Source organism: Microchirus variegatus, assembly GCF_963457635.1.
Source record: "Microchirus variegatus genome assembly, chromosome: 11".
Taxonomy (NCBI): domain Eukaryota; kingdom Metazoa; phylum Chordata; class Actinopteri; order Pleuronectiformes; family Soleidae; genus Microchirus; species Microchirus variegatus.
Window position 1 is genome coordinate 2,024,329 of NC_139812.1, and position 20,572 is coordinate 2,044,900.

The 20,572-nt window shown below is 40.4% G+C and overlaps 2 protein-coding genes across 3 annotated transcripts; both read left to right on the forward strand.

Moving 5' to 3' along the window:
- Positions 1-1,848: 1,848 nt before the first annotated feature.
- mtrf1l (mitochondrial translational release factor 1-like) lies at positions 1,849-5,849 on the forward strand (the record flags this gene model as incomplete). The annotated part of the gene is made up of 8 exons (XM_083897988.1): positions 1,849-2,269; positions 2,369-2,448; positions 2,582-2,686; positions 2,997-3,079; positions 4,369-4,552; positions 4,721-4,838; positions 5,154-5,290; positions 5,637-5,849. 8 exons carry the CDS (start codon positions 1,849-1,851, stop codon positions 5,847-5,849), a joined length of 1,341 nt encoding a protein of 446 aa, XP_083754114.1.
- Positions 5,850-6,710: 861 nt separating this feature from the next.
- Positions 6,711-18,628, forward strand: desi2 (desumoylating isopeptidase 2). 2 transcript variants are annotated; one of them, XM_083897512.1, is made up of 5 exons: positions 6,711-7,154; positions 14,608-14,680; positions 15,056-15,149; positions 16,289-16,430; positions 18,141-18,628. In XM_083897512.1, exons 1-5 carry the CDS (start codon positions 7,116-7,118, stop codon positions 18,414-18,416), a joined length of 624 nt encoding a protein of 207 aa, XP_083753638.1. In that variant the 5' UTR covers positions 6,711-7,115; the 3' UTR covers positions 18,417-18,628. The 2 variants fall into 2 exon arrangements, with proteins under 2 accessions (XP_083753638.1, XP_083753639.1); XM_083897513.1 differs by lacking the exon at positions 15,056-15,149 and having other exon boundaries at positions 16,294-16,430.
- Positions 18,629-20,572: the final 1,944 nt, after the last annotated feature.

The window sequence follows — 20,572 nt, forward strand, 5'->3', positions numbered from 1 at the left end:
TATGAAGTGGGTCTTTCGTTGAAACCTGACAGGGAGAACTGGGGGTTGTGTTTCACTGTAAATTTCTCAGTGTTGCGTACTTTAAGTATGTATAAAGACACAGGGGCTGGAGTCTGCGTTTCTAACTTTTATTTTGCTGTTCGATGTAAACACAGTGGAGAGAGAATTCACAAAATGAACTTAAATAGGAGATTTTAAGATTGACAGATAAGCAGAGACAGAAAGTGTGAAGCCAGGTATGAGTCTGGGGGATGGAGCCTGCCTTTGTATTTCAATGACAATTCCTAGATGAGTCCTATTTTCAATTCAATGTCCTATTTTCACACCTACACAAACAGCTACAGGACAGGCAAAGCACACACTTTAGGTCACAAATAAAAGATCTACAGTCACTTCATGTTGTTTATGCTAAATACTTATAGTGAATCACTCCTTGAGTGAAGCCCAAATAAATTATCCAGGTGTAAGAATGACATTGTTCTTTAAAATACATCTTTTTAAAACTAAACTTGACTAAAAATACAAATAGAAACGCAACACAAATGTGGCAGAATCTACAGATTGTGGAGCACACACAATTTGTATTTTCCCTCACATCCAAACCCTTGTATTTCTCAAATTGTATTTTATTTTATTTCTAAAAGAGCATTGTCTGAAGAAGGGTATGAAGATTACAGAGAGACAGCATAGAACTACACATTTCATCAAACATGTCAGAAATCAAGTGAGGGGAATTGAAACAGGAGAGTGGCAAAATCAATGGGACAATGAAACAAGGGGTAGACTTTAATACAGTCAATTAAATAAAGTTAACTCAGAAGGAAGCAAGAAGTATTCTCAAATAGAATCAAATCAGGTCATTCCTATTTAAACAGCACACTCAGAATAATCAGAAAACATGTATGTGTACTGCCAAGTTGAGCAAACTGTAGTACACATAATAACACAGTGTCAGAAATATCACAGACAAAGACCATGTATGGAAGAAGAGCTCAGTTGGCTTGGGGTTCAGGTTTTAAGCATTAATACAGTCTATGAACCATCAGGTAACACACAGTCATATTTTGTTGAAGAAAATTAAGCAAAATATGAATTTGTGAACTTATTACCGGGAGCTAGCATTAGCATAGTCTGATCCACACTCCGGAGCAGCAGGTGGCGGTACACCATAAGAAGAAGAAGGGCATAAAAAGGAAGAAGAAACACTTGTCCGCCTTGCCTGCTGGTGGCAGTAATGCACCATTACTTGCCGACACCGCCAATTAAACTTTACAAGAAGAAGACGTTTCAACTGCGCATGCGTGCATCATTCAACATGGCAGCTTCCTTCAGCATGAGAGGAAAGGATTAATGTTATTCTAACAAGCCTGGATAATATGTTTTCCCACAAACTTTAGTCAAGTCATAGCTATCTATACGTTATTTATAGTCTCGTCGACATGTTCAACTACAAGAAAAACATACGGGAAGCAACAACCGTTTGTAATTTGACTTGACTTGAAGATCACACAGTAGGTGTCTAAAAACTGAAAATGACATGCTCACTTTGTCAAGTGGTCACGTAAAGTTCTAATTTAACCGCAACAAGTCCACTTACCTAAGGTGGTGGTTATTAAATTCCTAATTTACAGATTGGTTTTTAAGTGTCAGCCTGTTTTGTCTACTGCATGCATCCCTAATTTAAGTTTCCTAATCAATAACAATTAATTCATTTTTTTGAATGTAGTCTTGCTTGACAAAGAAACAAAGGAGAACATGATGTACCACATGATGGACCAATACCAAATCATATGAGGATATGTGTTTTACTGCATTACGGTCAGTTGTGTTTGTAAGTCTGTTCATATAATGGCTTACCAAAGAGCTATAACCCTCCTTACTCACGGAAAATGGCGTGTCTTCAGCCACTTGATACACACCTTTCAAAAATCACCAAATGCTCTGAGCCAAACCATTAGATTTCATTATCACCATTACACAAGAACTACAAGAACCCTTCATACCAGTGCACCTTTGCTGGTGGCCAAGTTACTGTCTGTGGATGAGCTTTTTGCTCGGAAGTCTCTGCAGGAGCACCTGAAGAAGGTGGAGACAGAGTACAGTGAAAGTCTGAGTGCAGTCAGCCACAGTGCCACGGAGGTACAGTACAGTGAGGATGAGCTGAGGACCAAGAGAAGCAAAGTGTCACTGCTGGCTCCTCTCATCCAGAGCATCAGAGAGCTGGACACCAAACACAAAGAGATGGCTGAGACCGAGGCACTATTGAAAGGTGAGCTCTGCTGCTGCCACTCGGTGAACAATTAATATAACAATCCACTTACTTCTCATTTGCAACAAATTTCCATCCATTCATTTTCATTAATCGCAGATGAAGATCAAGCCCTGAAAGAGCTGGCCGAGCTGGAAAGGGACAGTTTGTTGCAAGATATTCAAAATCTGAGACAGAAGGTATAAGCATTATATTTCAGTTTTGTCTCAAGCTACGAAAGTATGAATAAATATACAACAACTAGTTTTGTAATGTGTGCTTTTCCACTTGTCTTTGCTTCTGTCTGTCACATCAAACTGTTTCATCAATCAGATCCTGGATCTGTTGATCCCCAATGAGGAGGCTGATCTGAGTGACCTTGTCCTGGAGGTCACAGCTGGTGTTGGGGGTCAGGAGGCCATGCTATTCACTTCTGAGGTCTGGAATTTGTTATTTTTTCTAATCGTAATTGATAAGATGGGATGAAGTTTTAAAAAACAACAACACCTGTATATGAAAATAGAAGCACATTCATGCCAAGAATGAATAATAATACATTTTTGAAGTTGGACCCTAGTAACTTTGTAGTTGCAAAAATGATTTTGTCCTATGTTATACCAACAACCTCTGATTGTATATAAGTCAGTTAAATTAAAAAACACTGAAGAGACAGAACTTATAATGAACATAAACCCACACACACACATTATGTGTGTTTTTGCCTGATGTCTTTTTTTTGTCTCCAAAGGTCTTTGACATGTACCAGAGCTTCGCTCAGCATCATGGTTGGTCCTTTGACATCCTGCAGTATATGACCAGTGACATAGGTCAGTGGCCGGTCACTCAAAGCATAGTAGACAATTTTCCCTTCACATTTTATTTTTTTTCACCTCTACTGTTTTTGTTTGTTTTTCTTAATTAAAAAATAGTTTTAGTACATAGCATCAGAAAGACATCCACACTGTCTAAGGGCCTTGTACTTACAAAACCAAAGGGCAAAATGGGGACAACAAATACAATAAATACTACTAATAAAATAAGTAGCAATTTTAGAAGTGAGAAATGCAGTCTACAATCAATGAAAAGCTGTCAGTTTTTTTTTTCTGTCGTAGAAATCAAACAGACTCTCTACCAGCATTTATTCTGCTGTGTTCAGGGGCTTAGTGGTAGTAGTGGACTAACATGTTTGTAAAGCATCAGCCTTTGTGATTCAACAAGTGCTTCTGCTTACAGTTAAATCTGAAAATTATTTTGTGGGCCAATCTGTAAAACATCAGAAAATCTAATTTGTCACAGTCACCTCCTTTTGAGCATCTAAAAAAGTTTTGCTTAAAAGATGAATTGCAATCAGCCTCTTATTAGATTTGTTGCCCTTTATTTCCCTGTTGATTAATTACATATTACAGTTCTACACTGTGAGAGAATCAGCAATGCAATAATTGACACCAAGCACAAGGGGGAGCCATACGCTCTTTGGGAAGTGCTGGAAACCCCTTAAAGCTGCAGTGTGGGACCTTTGGTGGTGTGATGTGGAGGATAAAGCGGTAGAAAATGAATGGATGGATTATATTATTCTGCCTGTCTGTTGTTCTTGAACACAAACAATGCAACATCATTTGGGTGCTGCATTTTTTTTATAAATGGGCTCAGTCATGCAAAACTATCTGATCTGACTGAGGGAGGGTTTGTGCCTATACAGCAGCAGCACTTGTCATACTGCTTATGGATTGTTTTTCTTTTTTTTCTACCAGTAGATAAACCTTTGAGTGACTGTGTGTGTTATCAGTCATACCCCAACCTGTATTGCTTTACTAGTGCAAGGCTGCATTTGCCTCTGTTTGTCTTTTACATAAAACAAATCACTTCCTTGATGCAGTGTGGGAATATTTCACCACAGAGAGAGTGAGTCATGTGGAGCTTAATCATTATTTTGAGTATGTGTTTGTTAGTGGTTTGAATGTGGCAGACATTGATTTAGATTTAAAAGTTACGCACTCCAACTTCAGCAAAGTTTAATTAATGGTAAAACAATCTAGAGTGCACACAATGTTACAATCACCAGTCTACAGTGACATGATACAGAATGACATGTATTATAAAGAAGTGTGTAAAATGTTCAGTATTGGTACTCACCTATGCCTAGGATTACGTCACGCTTCAGCCAGTATCAGCGGCCCTCAGAGCTACCAGAGGATGAAGTTTGAGGGTGGAGTCCATCGAGTGCAGAGGGTTCCCAAGACTGAGAAACAAAATCGAATGCACACCAGCACCATGACTGTGGTTGTACTGCCCCAACCCACAGAGGTACGGGTGATGAAGTGAAAACACTTTGAAGTTTTCGTGGTTATACTTCATTTTCTGCTAAAGAGAAACATCTATTGCTTTCAGCAATTTGTAAATGCTTTTCTCTGGTGTGTATGATATTTCATTTACTTTGAGGTAAATGCTATGTGTTTATGCTCTTCTTGTTAGATCTCTTTCACAATTAACCCAAAGGACCTGAGAATAGATACTATGCGGGCAAGTGGAGCTGGAGGCCAAAGTGTCAACACCACAGACAGTGCAGTCAGGATAGTCCATCTGCCAACAGGTAAATACTGCAAACAAGAGTACGCTATCTCCAGTAATTTATCTCCAAAAGAGTTTATCTCCATCATCTGAGTGTGGTTTGATAAGGCTTAACTTTACTAAAAAATCTCTCATTGGTGCACAAAGATAGATTCACCAACTTTAAACCAACAGGACGAGCAAAGACAATATGACAATAACATAAATACACACACATTTTATGTTAAAGAAGACTATGTTGACTATGAGATTGATGTTGGACCCTTTTCAGCAAATAGTTTTTTTTACAGTCTTTACAAGGAAAAATAATACAAGTTAATGGGATATTTTTTATCAGGTGTGGTTGCAGAGTGCCAGCAGGAACGCTCCCAGCTGAAGAACAGGGAGAAAGCCATGATGTCTCTGAGAGCAAAACTCTACAACATGAAGCTAGAAGTGGAGACCAGCAAACGCTACAACCAGCGTAAAATACAGGTGAAGACCCGGTTGCAACCAGTGATGATGTCAGCCATAACAATCTGCTTTGACATTTGCGATTTGGCCAATTGCCTCCCAGCAGCTATTCAAAATAGATTTTATTTCCTGGTTGGCTTCAGGAGGAGCCCGGAAGACCATATTATTTTTTGCGTACAGTCTATGGGGAATACTCGGTAAGACTCATATAATGCACGGGTGGAGACATTCAAGTATAATAAAAAATTACTGTTGAGACAAGTGGTATAGTCTTTCCAAAGGTAGGTTTGAGTGATAAGATGTCATTAATTGTGGTCATGCAAAATAAAGATGGGGTGATTTTTGAGTTTGTCTGCGTCTCCTGCAGATTGGCACCAAAGGCAGATCGGAGAAGATCCGGACATACAACTTTGCCCAGGACCGTATAACAGACCACCGGATTGGAATGTCGGTGCATGACGTCAAGGGTTTTCTGCTGGGAGAGGATCTGCTGGACGAGATGAACTCCTCACTGCAGGAGTTCTCCAACCAGGAGACACTCATGGAGCTGCTGGGGGAAAACGAGCAGGAGAGTTCATGAGTTTTTTTGGAAGTTTTTTTTGCCTCCTGCGTGGTTGAGCTGAGCACTAATGCTGGAATAGACTGTATTCACTCATGGTTCAAATTATGTGGGGAGAACTGGGATGTTGATGCTTCCTATGATCCTTCCTATGACTCATGTCTGCACAAATGGACGTGTGGACACACAGGAAGATGTTTTTGTAAATAAGTGATATCCACAACTAAAAATCAAATCTGGTCACCAAATGACGGCACTATGGACTGACTGTTGTCTCGTTTCAGACTGAATGACTATCTAAGAATAATGGCAACCAGTGGGGTGTCTAGTCACTAGTGGTGGGATGTGGCAGAAAATGCACATAGGCTGTGTGAAAATGGCTATATAAATACAGAGCATTTACCATAAAGGTTTTTCAAAGTCACTACTGTCTCTAATTACGTCACAATCAGAATGTTACTTTTGATGCAAACGCCATCAATGTAAAAGTACCTGATCATAAATATGAGAGCTGAATATGTCCATTGTTGTGCTTAAGTTATTGTTTTTTATATTATTTTTACATCATAAAAAGTGACATCATATACATTTTAAACATTTAATTCCCCCTGCGTTTCCCACATTTGTAACCACTGACTCTGATGCAGTTCATTTAAGAACTACATCTCCCAATGAAACTCACAGGCTGATCAATCGAGTGCGGTACTCATCGAACTGCTCCTCTCGCCCACTCTCTCTGAATTTTCCTCCACTAGTCGCATCTTGTCTGCCAGTTCCACTGCTACCGTTAGCAAGCAAATAAGGGAGTAGCGAGTCTTTTTTATGTATAATTATGTTAACGTTATGCCGTTTTGCCCGTTAAGGCTTTGGGGAAAATGAAATTACAGTTTTCCCGTGCCAACGCGGCGCCAAGAAGACACAATTCGGCACGGAAAGTCAGCTTTTTCACTTCGACCTCGGTAGCTGAAAGGCTTTAGCAAGTCACTTCGTCTTGACAAGTGAGGGGCTCAGCTGTCCTCCTCCTCCTCCTCCTCCGCCGCTGGTTCTCTGTGTGGCGGGGGGTTTGGACAAAGCAAGTCAGATGTTGTTGTTGGACGGTGAAAAATATCGTCGGACGTCAAACGTTCTGTCACCGGGTCGTGAAGCCGAATTGTCAAGCTGATCGCCGTCGTGGAAGAAGAGGAGACTGGGGTATTTTTTTAAGAGGGCGAGAGTTTGGATCTCACACCAGCGTTAAGAGAAATAGTAGTAGGGGGTGTGCGGAGGAGGAAGACCCTTGTGCCAGTGATGGCAAACGAGACGATCATCCTGAACGTCTATGATATGGTAAGAAGAATTATATGTTCATGTATTGTACCTTCTTTCGACTTAATCCAAGGTTCGTCGTTGTGTTTTGAGGTACATACACCAACAATTCTTGGACAAAACACCAAACTCCTTTGTAAAAAGAAGTGATTTAATGCTGTGAGAAATATCAGGAGACGTCGAAAGACTGAAGTTTAAGACTGAAGCTTATTTGCAAATCACCATATATCTTTCTTCAATTCAGCATACACTCTCGACATCGAACGTGGTCCATTTATAGTACATTGGTTGACCAGTTATTCTCCTTTCATTTTCAAGCTAAATGAAAATGAAACATGAGAGAGTCGTTGTTAAGCAGCAAAGGTTTCCATGACATGAAGTGTAAAGTTACATTATGTTTGAAATGTCGTTTACAGGGACACTAATATTTGTATTACTTGTTAATAGAATATTCATGTTAATCACATACTATCTGAAAAAAAATAATACTATCTAGAAATAATATCTGAATATTATAACACAAAGCTTACATTAACACACATTTAACTTTGCCTTGTTCTGTGAAGGTTGGTTTCCCATATCAAAAGTGGAGCAAAATCACTGTATTGTCTAAGCTGCTGTTGCCAAAACATGTGCAATATTAACAGAAGCACATGGTGACCAAAGAGTCACAATGTCTTTACTTGAATGTATCTACTATATCCGGTGAGTTTACCCTGAACGGCAATTTCAGTTCACATTGAAACCAAACTGCTGCTAAACCTCAAGTGGATGTGAAATTTCACTCGGCTCACACTGCACCTTTAGACTAAAGGTTCCGAACAAGACAGAGCAGAGCTTGAATTTGAGTCATTATGTTGTCACCATGCAGGGGTGAGTCAGTGTGGATGGGGGGCTCAACATTGACTGATCTGTTGATGAATCATTGATTGATATGGATTTGGTGTTGGATACGTTCCACGTACAATGGGAATTGTCTGGTAAAGGGTTATAAAATAAGCAGGGGCCTTTGGGATAATGTGTGTGGAAACTAGAAAAACAAAACAAAACACTGTTCCGAGGAACAGAGAGATGTTTTTATTCCTGGATCCATATAAAGATCTAACTTTCTTTGGAGACATGATTCAGTTTCCTGCTCCTCTTTTCCTCCTGTTTTAAAATCTGATTTATTGCAGTTTTGCTCCCTTTTAGCTGATGGGCAATATATCATCTCAGGCCTGCAGTTCAAGCATTTGGGGGCGTTTTCTTTAGATTAACTCTAACAGTGGGGGCTACAGGGTCATTAAACATTCCTTTTATAATCTGTACAACCTTCTTTTCTTGTAGCCTGTTCCTATGTCTCATTATCCATTATTGCATTTGTTCCATCCTGTCGTTCTTCCTTATCTATCTTTCTTCTGTCATTAGTCTTTCTTCGTTTTCCTCCCCCACTCTCTTTCTCCTCTCGTCTCTTCCCCCCTCTTACTTCCCCTTCCTCTTTTTTTCACTTGACTTGCTGTCCTTATTAGTTTGTTCTCAGTTAAGACCACCGAAGAGCTCTCAACTCTCTGTCTCACTTCTCTTTATGTGGACGGCTGCAGGCTTCCCTGACACACTTTCCCACACAAAGGACCAACAAGCGCTAGTCATACTGTACACATCTATAACATACCTATGAAATGCGTTTCTTGTGCATTTTTCCATGCATATGCAAGGAGATAATGATCTTGCCCATTTTATTCACTGAAGGAATGTAGTGGTGTGTGCTTGTTCTTGCAGATCCACTCACACCCATGCATATTTTTTGATGATGCAGTACATGCTGCTGTGGGAACTAGATTTTGGCACGTTTGCAGTTTTGCTCATTGAAAAGAAAGAGACCGTGGCTGCTGTCCATTCATTCATTAATTAGTTTATGTGTCTGCTTCAAACACTTCCTGTGTTTCGATCAGTGTGTTCAGACATGAGCACTGTAGGAAGAAGGGCAGTCACCTGACTCTCAGAAAGAAAAGAAAATCTTTTTCATTTTGACATCTTCAAAAACGCATTAACTGACATCTGAATGACAAATAACAGACATGTTTTATTCAGCTCTGGCTTCTCCTTACAGTCTAGATGCTAACCTGAACCTAATTGTGGTCCAAAACAGGATCAATTCCAATGAGAGTTGATTATCTGTTTATCTTAGCGATTAGTGGAGTCAGTTTGTTGACCAACGCACTAACTGCTATTTCTGTCTACTTCCAAGGTTTCCATTTTCAAAGTGGAATGCAAATCAAAGAAAACTGTTTTATTATTATTTATTTTTTTAATGGAGAACTTTCTAACCTAGTGGTCTTATTGAAGTCAATCATTATGTTAAATGTCCAAATGTCCAGAACAGGGCCTTATTTTTTTTGGCTTACTGAACCAGTGAGTGACTGGTTCAGTGACCAACTGTGTCGCTAAAGAAAGATAGCAGGAAACTGTTTAGATCAGATAATAGCTGAGGACAGGACAGTGATGGCACGCACGGATCCCCACCGCAATTATAGACATTGGCAGTATATAATGAGCAGTGGCTGTGAGTGTGCTAACTGAAGGACAGCTTTGAACAACTCATAATTCAAAGAGTCTGTAACAGTTTCCTCGTTTCCAACTGGGGGATCAATAATGTCACATGACTTTCTGGAATATCTGTGCAGACATGAGCAGAGACGCCCCTCACCCTCTCTCCTCCTACAACTCCCAGTCTGTCAGGTTCTCCCCATCGTCCCGCTCCCGTCTCTGCTAAGTGGATTTCCTGGCCAGCTCTGAGTGCTTCAGTACACTGCTCTAATGAGACGGCATTATCTACACACCACCTGTCTGCCTGCCTGCCTGCCTGCCTCACGCACCGAGTGGACTACTGTATCTGTGAGAGAATATGTCTGGACGTTAGGTTCAAGCCAAATACTGACCACAGAGGGATGCGTTTTATTCTCTGTTGGTGGACGCTGCTCTGGATCAATAAGGGACGCGCCGCAGTCGTTACTCCAGGTCTGTCTTTGGAAAGTTCACTTTACATGGTAGCGTGCGTCGAGACTAAAATAAATGAGGTAGGAGGTGTGCAGGGTTATTTCAGGGACACCATTCTAGCCAGTGCGTGTGTCATGTCAACAATCTTGCACAGCACAGAAGCTGGCTTGAATCTCAAAGAGGCGTATGCTGAATGTTTGGCACAGCAGCTGCAGATATTGATGTTTTGAAATGCTTTGAAATAGGTTTAATTTTAAAAGGCTCAAGAAGATTTAAAACTGTTATGTTATTGTATGTTGAAGGCAAGTCAGGAGGCTAAGCCAACGTAGCCGGTTGACTTTAATATTAACTCCTGTTCTACACAGATGAAAACATTATAGGTGACTGAACTATACTGGAACTCATGTGTAATGCTTCAATGACAATTTGCTCTCATCCCCACGTATGGTGCCTCCAAAGACATACTCTACAGTATTCTCTCTATGTTTGTTTTTGGTAATTACATTTTCATACAGTTTGAAATAGTATCTTCCTTCTTTGATTCGCTGACACATTAAAAACAAAACAAAACAAGTTTCAAAACTTGAGTTGCAACCTGTGAGCAAGAATTGTTATATGTAGTGGACCAACTACTCCAACTATAATATTGTCCATACGTGTCAAGGGTTTTGAACCCAATGAGCCCTTTCTGCAGCAGCCATTTTGACAGGCCACAGTCAGAAAATCACAGGTGTAAATAATAAAATGAAGAATGATAGCAATGTGTCTCCATTTAGCTTCTTCAGTTTCAGGGTGCACTGCTGGTTCACCGTCCTGACTCTCATGAACTGAACAGAGCCATCGTTAATGTGATCGGTAACACCTGTGTAAAGGGTCCACTCTAAAAGTGCTATGTAGAACCATGTAAGGTTCTTTGGCTGGTCCTCATAGGAGAACCGTTGGTGGAACTTTGAACCCTTGGTGTCACGAAGAACCCTTTTAAAACCAAAAAAAGTGTATTTTTTATATCAGCATCAGGAAAGGGGATGTTTTTAAAGGGTTCTCTGGATCAAAGTGGTTCTTACTAGAACCATTAGTGTTGCCAGGAACCCTTGAAAAACCCTTTCTTCGGGAAAGGGTTTTACAGAGGAAAATGGCTCCAGGTGGAACCTCAGCCCTTGTAGAAGAACACTCTTGGAACCCTTATTATATTATATTATTATTATATTATAGAGTGTAGTCTTGATGTGTGTCTGCATGTGGCCAGTGGCCGTTCGCTCAGTTCCATGTTCAGCTGTAATGCTCATGCTACACACAACAACGTTTCATATATCCCCGCCGATCATCCTGCCTAACACGGTCAGAGATGATAATCCTTCAAAGAGGAAAAATAGCCGCACACAAATGCAGCGTGAAGTAAAATGATTTCATATAAAGACGTGTAAGAGCTTCCTCTTTCTTCATCCATCTCGCTCTGCTTATCTGTCTTTATTTCACCGAGACGCGCATTTACTATCACGCTGTCACATGCTTGGCTCGCTCTGAAAGGCTGCGGAGGAGGAGGATGCTCGTTTTAAAGAGCTTTGAAGTAAGAGTCTTATTTCTCCAGGAGTAGGAGGTGGGAGTGTTACTGTACTATATCGTCTTAGTGTGTTCTTCCAGAGAGGGCAACAACATGTTTTTATTGAATAACTTGCTAAAAATAAATTGACATGTAATGTAATTTTCCATTAACATTGCATTGAAGATTGCAGCAGGATTTGGTCACATGCATTCACAACATTCTTGAAATGCAACATTTTCCTTGTCTTAAGTTTAAGCTTTTGCTGACCCTTACAAAAGGCTTTTATATACAATACATCAAACAGATTGTATGTAGGTCAGGAGACAGACACAGTCGGCAGCATGAAACACCAGACTGGAATGGTTAGGTAACAAAAACCATGTTGGCTAAGTTGTTTCATGTTGTCTCTGATGGTAAAATAAATGGAAAAAAGATGTATTTGTATAAAGGATTCTGCATCAGACTAAACTTTTACCCACTTTATTGACAGAGTTTAAGAGGTGACACTTCTCTGCAGCTTCACTCGAAGTCACTACGACATAAACAACACAACCTGAAATATCTGCAACAAGAGCAGAATAAGATAACTGCAAACATACTTTGTAAAAAAAATATCTTTCATTTCATCATTCTCTCATTACCATACCTGTCTCAAATGTAATTTTAACAGCCAGAGGCCGCTACACCCCCCCCCCCCCATCTCTTTCATGATCATATTTTTGTAATAATGTGCTGCGCAGATGTGTGCTCGACACAGCTGTCTGCCACCGTGACTATTCGTGCATAACAGTAGACAGGAAGTATCAGAATAATCTTTGAATATTTATCTGTGGTTGTCTGGCTGTTAAATAGGTTTTGTATTGTAAATGTAAATTGTGTGTGTGAGTAGCACATGTACACCCGTTATCACTGCTGTGTTTCCAATCTGTTTGCAGCCAAGTTTTCTTCTGTATCAAACTGGTCCAGTGGTAGTGATTGCAGTGATGTCTATATAGTATAGGTACATTAAAACTGCTCATATATTTCTAATTTAGGAAGATATTTATACAGGAATCCGAACAATAATTTCAACCTGAGAATTCTTTAATTTGTATAACTGCAAATAAAATGTCTAAAATGCTAAGTGATCTAAGTGTTTGTAAGGTAATGTCAGACAGCCAGAGAGTTGAGGTCAGGATACAACGTAAAACGAGACGCCAGTATATCACAGGACCAACATACGGAGACAAACAGCCTTTCACTCTCACACTGACACACCTACAGTCAATGTTATGTTTGTGATCAACTTTGACCCTAAACTTTGTGTCTTTGGACTGTGTAAGGAAGCTGGAACATCCAGAGAAAACCCACAGAGATACAAACGTGCAAACTCCACATTGAATATTCCCAGTCAAACACATACAAATGGATGAAGTTTGTTTATCTCTTGTAGACGGCTTTTATCGGAGTTCCCATGGTGCCAATCTCTTAATGTGTAATTTAGTTTGTTATCTGCAATAAAGCTGTAATCCAATATATATTACATTTTAATGTTGTTTTATTTTAGTTTTATTGTGTTAAGATGGAAAATCAAGCCCTGTTGTGCTTTGTCCTTTGCGAAGAAAATGTTTTCTTTCACATAAAATCTGCCGAGCAACAGAGCGGCCAATCGCCTCACAGCCACAAGATGTTTGTCAGATACGCTGCTGCAAAAAGATGTGCAGTCATGTCAGAGATCAGTGCTGCTGCAGTTATTGATTGTGTGCGTGTGTGTTTGCCAGCTTTTCTTGTATTGTCTTTGTGTGTTAGGGCTCTTGTGTGAACTCCACAAGGCTCACAGATCTTATTACATGGGATTGTTGAGTGTCAGAAAGACTGTCACCCTCTCGCTCTCTGAGTCTGAATAAGCAACAAAGGTTAATTCAGTTTGTCAGTAGGTTTCTCTGCATTAGGTCTGTTGGACCCAGTTGGTCTCATGACCCCGTATTTGGATTTCTCTGACTCATTGTACCATAATGATAACAATACGACAACGATGTTCAACAATAATGTTCACATTGCAGCCACAAGCAAGCAAAGAGGAGATTAGACGTGTGATCCTGACACGGATGTTGCTGCCACCTGTGTCATTGCAGTGATGTGTTTTATTCCAAGTCAACATAACATCATACCTTTCTGTTACCTGGTTGGCTGAGAACCTTCACCGACACGTTACATCACACAGTTCAACTGAATCGTTTTTGTGTGGGGATTTGTTTTGGTGTCTGTATAAAGACGCTCAAGCTGTATCTGACGGGGATGCACACCGATTTATCAGCTGTACATCATTATTGGTTAATATTCATCTTGTTAACTATTGACATTAGCTGTGTGGGACCATGCATACTGAAAATAATTATTCTCATTAAAAGGTAGATAAAAATTATAAACATCTGTGTATTAGTCAAATAATTAATCAAAGATTAAAAGGGCTAAAAGACTCTCTTTCTGTCCCTGGCACAAAATAATGTTTTTATAATGGAAGATCATCATAATCCTGGAGATATATATTGGTATAATGTATATGTTGGCCCACAGTTACAATTGCAGGGTGTGCTTTTTGCAGCCTGTCAAATAAGAGTTTATGTTTTGGTGTAAATAGTTAAATAGTAGTAAATCATTTTCTCAATTATCTTCTTTCACTTTTTTTTAAAGTCCTAATTAATAGGAACTGATGCATTTAGTACATTTTATGTTTGATAAATCTATCACTTACTAATTATTAGCCCATTGAATTTATAATAGTTCTAATATGTATTAATATGGTGGATTTTGTTGGTAGAGAGCAGTTTCCGTATCACACGGGCTCAGTTCTTGGCCGTCTTTGTGTGTTGACAGTCAAAATGCCTCTTGTCTGCATTGGCACAGTTAATGATGCAGTGGTGAATATATACAAAGACATACTTCATTCTTCACTCTGTCTCTTTCTGTCTATAGTACTGGATCAATGAGTTCACCAGCACTCTTGGCATCGGAGTGTTTCACTCAGGGATTGAGATCTACGGCAGAGGTAAGATTACCCAGATACATGACACCACACATGTCGGGTCGGCCACATTCTGAGAAGATACTGTTTATGCACATGTATGGATGTCACTGTCTTACAAACATGACTGACTGTGTGTAGGAGCACATTATCGTACTTGTATCGTTTGGTGTTTTTTTGTGTTGTCATGGATGTCATTATTCTGCCTGTCATCACTTCCTGTGTGCAGAGCAGGAATGTTGCCAGGTGACACAAGATCTAAATACCGTTATACTGAGAGACACAGGCAGAGTTGTGTGGAGCTGATAGATTTAATCGGCGTTGTGTGAACTCGTCTGACAAATGGTTTGACTGCAATAGACATTTTCAAATGCGTGCTTTCATATTTTCTGTGTTTAGAGTTTGCCTATGGAGGACACCCCTACCCATTCTCAGGGATCTTTGAGATTACACCAGGCGATGCAACGGAACTCGGCGACACCTTTAAGTTCAAGTGAGTATAAGAAATTTCTATATAGAAACGTCAACATGGTGCTGGACAAATCTTGAATGCTGAGGCTTCAAGTTCATAGCTTCAAATTCAGAGTTCATATTTTCAATATTTTCAATTTTTAACATCATGATTGGTTGCTACTTGTCCATAAGATCTTGTTACACCTGAAACACTGAAAACAGCAAATCATTTTTGAATTTTCTTGAAAAAGTGAATTGTGACAAATGTAATTCAGTGTGGAAAAGAACAAGTCGTATGATCTTTGGAAGCATCAGGAAAAACAAAGCTATTGAGCGTCTTTGTTATCAGCATTTGTCAAAGCTTTCACTCGCATGACGGCAGTACAGTGTCATTTTTTTCTGCACTTGAAGTAAAATGTGTTGCAGTGTTGACACCATAGTGGACCCACTCTTTTTAATATGTTGTTTTAATCTCTGAATCAGCTGAGGTTCTGTGTTTTTTGTTTGTCTGTCTGTTCAGAGCCACTGTACTGCTGTGTATTACTTCTGCTCTAGTTGATCTGCCTCCTGGCTTTAGACACACTCTGCCACACACGCACGCACACACACACACACACACACACACACACACACACACACACACGCTTGCTGTCTCCATGCACCATAAGTATGAATCATCTGGTACAAATGCCACCATATCATCAGCCTCCTCTCAGGCGTAATCCCACCACATTGATCTTGTAAAACTGCAAAACATTTTATTCATTGAACACTTCAGAGTATGCTGTTTGTATTTTAATATCATTGCAGATAAAGATGAGACCATGATGATGTGATTAACAGATCAATAAAATGTCATACATGGTTTCAACAAATATAAAGTATGAAACTGACTTATCAGTGTAGGTACTGTAAGCTTTGCTGAGTTTATGTTCCCCTGTCCTTCACACAAAGTGGTTACCATGGTCACTGCTTGTTTACAGACATATACAGTACATGTCTTGTCCGCTGAAGCATTTCAATAATTGGGGTAAAATGTCTGAACATGTTTCCTAATGGGCCAAAATGTTGTCGTTGATTTTTGATTTTATTTTTATTTTCCTGGAGTCATTCTTGTACATCCAGTGACATTTATTAACGCGTGCCTTCTGGCATTTTTCCACACTCATCTCTCTGTAGAGAAGCCATAGTCCTGGGCAGCACAGACTTCACAGAGGAGGATGTAGAGAGGATCGTGGAGGAGATGGGGAAGGAGTACAAAGGCAACGCCTACCACCTCATGCACAAGAACTGTAACCACTTCTCCTCAGCAGTTTCAGAGGTAAGTACACAAATGCCCACACACAAAAGATTGCTTTATTTTCAGCAAGTAAAGAAAATCTTTATCCCCCCTCACTGCATTTAAGTGTCGGTGTGTTTGGTTTTGTGTATGTGTTTTTTCCGGCATAAACACTGACCTTGTCAGGACCAGTAGTCATAACGGAGACAGAACCTGATTTCTGAAGAACTGGTTACATTTAGTGTTAAGTCTTGAATTGTGGTGAGGTTAAAGTGAGGGTGAGGTTTTAACTGGTTATAATTAAGGTTAGGGATAAGGCCGTGCAAGCGAGAGGAGCGACCTCTCTGTGTGTATGTGTCTGTCTGCTGTTGAGCAGCTTATCCTGGTGTGACTAATGAGCAGGGAGTCTTTACTGTTAGCATTTAGCACTGAGATGGGGGATTAGGACACACTGATACAAGCCTGGACATGTAGAGCCAGCTGGCAAACATTAACACAGCACACACTTAGATGTACTGTATATATCACAGGTGAAGATACGCATACATAAATACATTGTTTAAAAGTGTTATATTCACAAAAACATTTGGTTCTGTTGACTGCAACCTCATTAATATGGTGTTGTTGTGACACAAAGAGAGACCGGGGAGGAAAGGATTGGACACATAGACAGTTGTTGCAGCTTGTTTTCACACACATTATATCATGTCAGAAAATAGTGGCTGAGAACATGTGAAGAAAATTACACGTGCAGAGTAAAGAATTTTGGAGATGCATCTGAAAATAGTTTCTCTCCAGTTGTCTTTCCAAAAAATATTTTGGTGTGTCTAAAAATATGGAGTTAGCTCAACTCCTCCTCAAACACTCCGCTGCACCTGCTCCTACACCACTGCCTTTGTTTAACTAGCTCGCTGAGATGTCTTTGTCTCTCAAATGTGTCTAACCTGGATGTAAAGACACACAGGAAAGCGCTCAACAATCGCTAAACATGAGGAAATGACTTAGAGAAGAACAGAAGAGAGGAAGAGGAAGAGAAGAGGGAGAGAGAGGCCTGAGGACTGCTGCTAAACTAGCTCTGTTTATGTGCAATATGTCGTTAAACTACCACGAATGTGGTGAAAATGTTGCTTCTCTACATCTTTGAACCCAGAGCAGAGAGTGAAGCTCAATTTTACTACCTAATTTTCAAACACTCATACTTTTTTAATCACTCAAATTTGGTAATGTGGTTACTAACACGTTTACCTGTGGGTGGCAGAAATATTTTTTTCAGGGACTTTAACATTATGGGGTTTTTTTCCCCCATATTTTTGTCAATCTATTAATCATGTTAGCTGATTAATATGCTTCGATAGCACATTGCGTGTTATGTGCAACCTATCAGCATCGGTGGCCCCTGTCTCTGATGGTGCCTGACGGCTATGCTGCCTTTGCCCATCATTTGGAGAAGCAGGAAATTCAGGAGGCTTTACAATGTTGTAAACAAACTTCAAGTCTGTGAGTGCACCGACTGTTGCCTGCACTTTGTCTCTCACTCTCGCTTCCCTGTTCACCTCACTGGCAGCTCTGCCTCAGCCACATGTGATGTGTTACCAAAGGTGAGGAAGGAGGTCATGGGCTAGTTCTTCATCTTCCGGCATGAGATCAATTGGGGGACCACGGGGCCCACGGGTCGCAAGTGGAGGCTGTTTAGAGAATTGTAATTAAATCTTTTGCCTTCCTTTGCTCTTTCTCTCCTTCTTCTCGCCTCAGATCCTGTGTGGCAGGGAGATCCCTCGCTGGGTCAACCGCCTCGCCTACTTCAGCTCCTGCGTGCCGTTCCTCCAGAGCTGCCTGCCAAAAGAGTGGCTGACCCCAGCTGCCTTACAGTCCAGCGTCAGCCAGGAACTACACGGAGGAGGAGAGCTAGAGGAGGCCGAGGACGTCGTTGCCACAGCCTCCTTGGCCTCCATGTCGCCGTGCTTACCCTCGTCCTCCTCCAGCCCTTCCTCCTTGCCTCGTCATTCCCGTCACCAGCCGCGCCGTTAGAAGGTGCGAGGTCTGCTGGGAACCGTTCGGCTGGACATGCAATCGGGACGCAGAACAGCAGCTAACGAGTCGGCCTGCCCTCGAGCGACGCCCTGAACTGCTACCTGCTCTGGGTATGAGCGTCGACCAAATCCCTGCAGTGACCCAGAGCATCGGAATGTTCCACCTCACCACTGACAAAGGAAGGAGCAACTCTGAACTGTGAACATGGCTGACAGATTTCATCATCACATGCAGAATGAGAAGTCTGTGCCCCTCAAGTCCTCAACATTATTTTACCTGCCAGCAGGATAAAAGAAGATTTGTTTTTTTTTTTTCAACCAAAGTGTTTTAGAATTTGGGAACATTTACCAGCCACATCCAGATATTGGTGCTAAAACCAGATAGAGGGAATGTTGAGGAAGAAAATGTAGGTCTGGGTCAGATTTTAACCAAAAAGTTCACACCAAAGGAGTGACCTTTTAACAAGTTGTTGTCTCTGGTTTCTTGAACTTCGAAATACTGACGTGGGCAGAAAATGCACCACTTTTGTGCGTTTTTCAGTTGTTGGGAGCAAAATAATGCAACTTCAGAGATAATGTGGTGGATGGAAGCGAGAAGCCACCACCAGAGTGAGAAGTTTGATTAATAATTTAAAGTCGCGTACATTCAATTGCTGGTATTATGTTACTGTGGCTGGTAAACATTCCTGCTCCAGCTATGGTTGAAAATGTCCTAAACATTTTGGCTGTAAAAAATTTGGAAGCAGTGGGTGCATTTTAGACTATGAACACTTTGCCTCAAACTGCATTGTTTGCATCAAGACCTCAGTCTTTAGTTTCATTTTTTTTTTTCACACAGAGAGCTGCACAGACTTAAACCACAGCTACAATCAGCCTCATTTTCCACACACAAATAAACTGACCCAGACACCAGTGTCTAAGTGGGAGGACATTCCTAAGACACCTTGGGTGGGTTCACTACCAGGTAATGCTTTTTTAATTTCCTTTTCATTGTCACCATTTTGTCTGTAAGAGCTCTTAAAATCCTTTCTGCCATGGTGGAACACCTGAGTTAATAAAACAGTGACAGACTTTGAACATGCTTCAGCCTATAATGTAATAGTCACAAATGGTTATTACTCTACAAATAATCATTTTTTAAAAACAACATTTCAGGCAGCGACTTAATGGGGTTTAAGTCCCAGTACAAAATACAGTAAAAAAAATCTTTCTTAGTAGCAACTGCCAAGGTGCCTTTGAGCAAGGTACTTTACCTACAAGCAACCCAGCAGAAGACTGTGGTTGCACTGGTCTGCTCCCAGTTGTGTGTATAGTTTTTAATTTGTGTGAAGCAAAAATGTCTCTTGTTTGTCAAGTGTACTTTGATGGACGCGATGACGCCCACTGGTGTTGATTTGGAGCATTGCAGCAATCTCAAACACATTTGAAGGTTTTTTTATCTTGAAACATGGGATTTACAGATTATGTTGGGGGGGGGGGGGGGGTAAAAAACAACAATTGCAATCAACATTTATTGTCTTTTTAATCCCCTTTAAATGAAAACGTATACTTTTATAAGACAATGCTGCTTACTGAAATGATGAGCACCTCACTTAAAACTCCATACATGCTGTTAACAACACCACGTATGCTGCATAACGTGCGTTATCCCAAACAAGAGCCTTGGATGTGTTGTTGAAGTGATGTGTTTTGTCCTGGAGGTCTGAGGATGAGCAGGAACACTTTGTTTTGGCTTGTGTTTATTTTGATGTAAATATTGTTTCTATGGACTCTGGCCTTTTTGTCTGTATCGTTTATGTCTGATAAACTCAGGACTCTAAAGGCTTTGTAATATAATCCTTTAAGACTTTTTTTTTTTTTTTTTATCCCACATGTTTATGTTTGCGTTGTTATTGTTCCTTTTTCTAATGCAGTAGTCTCTCCATATAGCTTTTTGAAGAGCAGAGTACACTTTTATACTCTTTGATTTAAAAAAAAAAAAAGAAAAGGAAAAAAGCTTTTGTTTACAACGTGGGTGTTTGTATATGAGCCCGTGCTGCTCTTTGTTTTCCGTTTCCTGCGTGTGTGTATGTGTGTACTACGCGTACACTTGGATTTTAAACGGTCAACAAGCTGCCAACCCGGCCACACGTCGACACATCACACACATTGACT

Bases quoted from the DNA above. Each gene is read 5' to 3' on its own strand.
- desi2 (XM_083897512.1), top strand. From the start codon at position 7,116: ATGGCAAACGAGACGATCATCCTGAACGTCTATGATATG. The intron at 15,150-16,288 runs GTGAGTATAAGA...ATCTCTCTGTAG, and splicing joins GGCGACACCTTTAAGTTCAA to AGAAGCCATAGTCCTGGGCA. The intron at 16,431-18,140 runs GTAAGTACACAA...TTCTCGCCTCAG, and splicing joins TCTCCTCAGCAGTTTCAGAG to ATCCTGTGTGGCAGGGAGAT.